The following is a 4,282-nucleotide window of genomic DNA, read 5'->3' as shown; positions in this document are numbered from 1 at the left end:
AGTCACAACAAACGACAGCAAACCACCTCAAACTTACATCCGCGGTCCTCATAGAAAACTCCTTCAAAACAAGATTCACCAACCAACGATCACAAAAGAAACTTAGCATAGAGCTAAGTAAGCATGTTTGGAAATTGAAGGAGACAAGCGTAGATTTTCAGATTCGTTGGAAGATCTTGAAACACGCCATCTCTTTTAACCCGATTTCGGAACGATGTAATCTATGCTCGTGGGAGAAGTATTTTCTTTTCTGAAGACCTGACCTCGTGACCTTGAACAAGCGTCACGTGCCTATCATCTTGTAGACACGTGAGCAAATTCCTTCTTAGCAATTTGTTTCTACGCAATACCATTTGTTTAAATTCGAATCTGGCACGAGAGTGTAATCCTATCATGGGGAAAGTTTTGCTTACCCTCTGATTTTAAAGGCCCTGTAAAACCTTCTGTCGCACAACCATTTCATGAAATAGGTGGTAACCGTTTCAAGTTACCCGTTGACGGCTGCTTACCTTGCTCCCTCTGCAAAACCGTTCCGCCATTCGGCGATGACGAAGATTAACCATGTGACCCGGGCACCGCTCCTTCGCGCGCTATCCGTTGCCACGGTCAGCCAGTTATAGACAATAACGGTAAACAAGACGAACAAAAAACTGTGCATTTTTTTCAAACTTTAAAGAAACAATAGTCTAGCGTTATTTCGGGGAAAAAAAGAGTTCTGGTTAAGAATGGCAGCCTGTAAGAATCGAGAATCGTCCGTCAACGACCATTTTGGTGGATAGCTCACATTTTGTCCAAAGATACCCTTAAAAAAATCATATTTACAAGCTCCAGCAATTTTTTTTTTTTTTTAAGAAATTTGCGAAAATTTGAAAACGAGGTTAAAGTGCGGTTTTCTGTTTGACAAATAGAAAGCATTTTAAAGCTTTCCAAGCTACAAGCCGAAAATTAGTTAGTTCGACGATTCTACATTAATTATTAGCATCAGCTTACGTAAAAATTTCGCGTCATTTAGCTCGCTCAGGTTACAAACATTTCTAATATTTTCGGAGGGAAGCGTTTTGAGTTCGAGCATAAAACGTTACACAGAAAATTTAGCAATATTTGAAGAATATGAAGTAAAAAAAAAATAAAATAAGAATGAGGTACCAGGTACATTTTTATCGCGTCAAATATCATCCATTTTCCACCGTCATGTTATGCGGACTTTAAGGATGTTCCTTAAAGAGCTTAGAAAATCGCAATTTTAATATGTCGGTAAAAAGTATCGCAGTAGAAATGGATAAGAATGTTTGTGCCAGTCAAATTCATTTAAAGACTTTACCGTTGCTTGGTACTCGCAACAAATTTTGCGCAATTTGTCAAAAGGAAAACCGCACTTTAACCGCGTTTTCAAATTTTCGCAAATTTCTAACAAATAATAAGAATAGCTGGAACTTTTAAAATATGATTTTTGAAATATAGTTCACTAAAAGGTATCTTTTCGCAAAATATAAGCGAGCCCCCAAAATGGTCGTTGACGGACGATTCTCGATTCTCACAGGCAGCCATTCTTAAGTGATTCCGCAGCTTCCGCTGTTTCCATGGGTTCCAAAGGTTCCGCAGTCCACAATTCGACCCTTTACTGACATCCGTTTTACTTATCAATAATCATATTACCAAATATTGAAGTTAATTTAAGAGATCAATTATAAATTGTCATATATTTGTCAACTTAACATTAAGGTGCAGGTCCACGACACATGCCACGACACATGGTCCACTCAGCATGCCTAGATTGTGAGGTGTTTATTTGATATATTTTTAAAAAGTTTCTTCATCCGAACAGATTCCCAAAAGGCACAATTTTTATCTGTCGTTTCATTGTAAATTTTAAATGAACTGAAATATTCGAACTCTTATCTCCTATTGAATTCATCCTGTGGCTTTGTTACTCAACATGGTTATTACCAAAGTATTGTTTATTCAATAAAGCTTCAGGTTTTAAAAAAGTCGTTTGAAAATCTACGTTTATAAGAAGTGAAAAAAAATAAGTCGATCTTCACTTAGGTGCTCCATCCAAAGGACAAAAACAAAAAAGCTTTATGCTTTTTCTACTGTCCTAGTAATAGCGTTATGCTTTCAAAGTAGAACAAAGAACTAAAACAGCAGACAGTTGAAAAAAAAGTTGAACGTATTTTCAATTAATACTGCGATGATCAATAACCTTGACTCGAATGTTGTTACTCAGCCATTAATTTTTAAAGTTCTCGCATCAAACTAAACAAGCAAAGAGAAGATAAAATTGACCAAGGATACTAAATTGTTATAAGCTCTGTACAAATAATAAAGTGTTCAACTTGGGAAACTTCCGAACAAAATGGGTTTTTGCTTTTGTGTCAGAGTTGCTTCGTCCACTCCCGCTAATTTCCTCTCTCACTCCTACATCTTTGTAGCAAAGTAAACATGTTATCCAGCTGATTTGTGGTGCTAAGAGAAATTTGTTTACTTAATATTTCCAATAGAGGTCATAACATAAGCTAGCGTGAAATCAAATGCAAATAATGTTTGTTAGTAAAGGAGAGCAAAGACCGACCACGAACGAAAAAGAAAAAGTAATTTAAAGAATTCGTAGTTTCCGGCTTTTAATTTTCTAAAAAAATTAACCTTCCCATCGAAAATATCTTTCCCCGTCGCTCGTAAAAAGCGTGCGTCGCTTGGGTAAACCGGCGGAAGAAATAAAAACATCTGCACAACCAAGTGTCGATAATTATACAAGCTATTCTAACCTGCAGCATCCTCTGTCAGAAAACGACGGACGAAGTGTTTTTAAAAAAAACTGTCTGAAAGATATTAGGAATATGACAATTAACTAACGGTGTAAACTAAAGTGATAAAATAATTGATAGCAAGTTTCAGGAAGACCGACCACCTTGCAAAATAAAGAAAAAATGAACTTTTTCTCCGGTCAACAGCTGTTTCACGGAATCTATAGTGAAACGATGACACAATATTGGCTTCCACCAAAAACATTTAAATTTTCAAACTCTCGCTCGCTTAAGTTGTTTTTAAGTGGCTCCACTGTTACATCTCCGAAGCCATTTCTCGATCCTGCTAAAATTTCTTTGGTCAGCGTTGAGATTTTCGCTAGAACCGGATCGCGAGGATGGGAATGCATTGGTCAAATTCAACTGAGTTAAATTCCATTGTTTCTCGCTTCCGTAGTCACTATAAGGAATATTTTCGTCAGAAGCGCTTCGCGGTACAATACCTGAACCAGTTTCTGTATAATCTGTTGGACAATTGAGGAAGTCTCTACTCACTGAAATAATTGCCGAAGCCGACAAATCCCTGGAAGGCAAGTCTATGTTCGTGGTGTGTATTTCTCTCTTATGATCGTCAACAACCATATGTATGTAATCCATTGTTTTGTATCGACGAGCCATGTTGGTGATGCGATATCGAGACCAAGCTTTCAAAAACTCTGGGCAATCGTCGTAGAAGACTTCTTCTTCAAGGTCGCAAGGCAAGCTTCGCCATCTGGGAATCCATACAGAGTGATCGCTGCGATAGCTCGTGGTCAGAAACGAAATACAAGAAAATCGATCGGTCGCCAACGAAGTTCGAGATTGTATTTTCTTGACGCGGAATTTAGTGGGATAACTTGAAATTTCAGGAGTTATTATAACCGGAGGAGAAACAGGGCCATCGTTTTGTGAATCCATTTAGCATTCGAACATTGAATCGAAAATCTTGAAAACAGGCTTTAAAGCGTTGATATTAATCATGACAGTTCGTCGAATATCCTTCATTGAATTTAAATAATACGAAATCTGTACCAACGATCGTCCTCGGCACTACGTAACCCATTCTATTTTAATACTAAGAAATGCGCAGGCTTCCGATAATTAAAGCTGTAAAATCGTCAATACTTTGTATATGTTATTTGCCCCTCTCTTATTGGTCAAAAGCCATAAGCACGATATTACGGCAAACAGCTCACTTTACAATAATCTGTACAGGGGCACGCAACGTCAATTTTCGGAAGATATCTTTTCGGGAGAAGATTTGAGATCTAGAATTTTCGGAACATTTGTAGTAAAATTTCTTGCTTGCCTGCCTGTCCTAGGATATTCGAACATCTAAAACATGGTATAATTGCCCACTTTTAACGGATTGTTACCCTAAAAAGGTAACCTAGAATTTTCGGGAGCCTTTTCTCAGGTTGAAATTTTCGAAAAGGTAAGTTTTTATCCCTATAATTTTCAAATCAGTAGACTTTCAACTAAGAAATCCGAACAGATGA

General features: G+C 37.4%; 1 protein-coding gene across 1 annotated transcript; it reads right to left on the bottom strand.

The window, feature by feature from the left end:
- Positions 1–1,760: 1,760 nt before the first annotated feature.
- LOC137976153 (uncharacterized) lies at positions 1,761–3,928 on the bottom strand. The gene has a single exon (XM_068823444.1). The coding sequence runs from the start codon at positions 3,699–3,701 to the stop codon at positions 3,045–3,047; it is 657 nt and encodes a 218-aa protein (XP_068679545.1). The 5' UTR covers positions 3,702–3,928; the 3' UTR covers positions 1,761–3,044.
- Between the last annotated feature and the right edge of the window lie 354 nt (positions 3,929–4,282).

Source organism: Montipora foliosa, chromosome 11, assembly GCF_036669935.1.
Source record: "Montipora foliosa isolate CH-2021 chromosome 11, ASM3666993v2, whole genome shotgun sequence".
In the NCBI taxonomy this organism is placed as follows: Eukaryota; Metazoa; Cnidaria; class Anthozoa; order Scleractinia; family Acroporidae; genus Montipora; species Montipora foliosa.
Note: the sequence above shows the minus strand (reverse complement) of the source record. Positions and strands in the feature narration are given on the sequence as shown.

What these genes read in the sequence shown, in the direction of transcription:
- LOC137976153 (XM_068823444.1), bottom strand. Translation starts at nt 3,701, where the DNA reads ATGGATTCACAAAACGATGGCCCTGTTTCTCCTCCGGTTATAATAACT.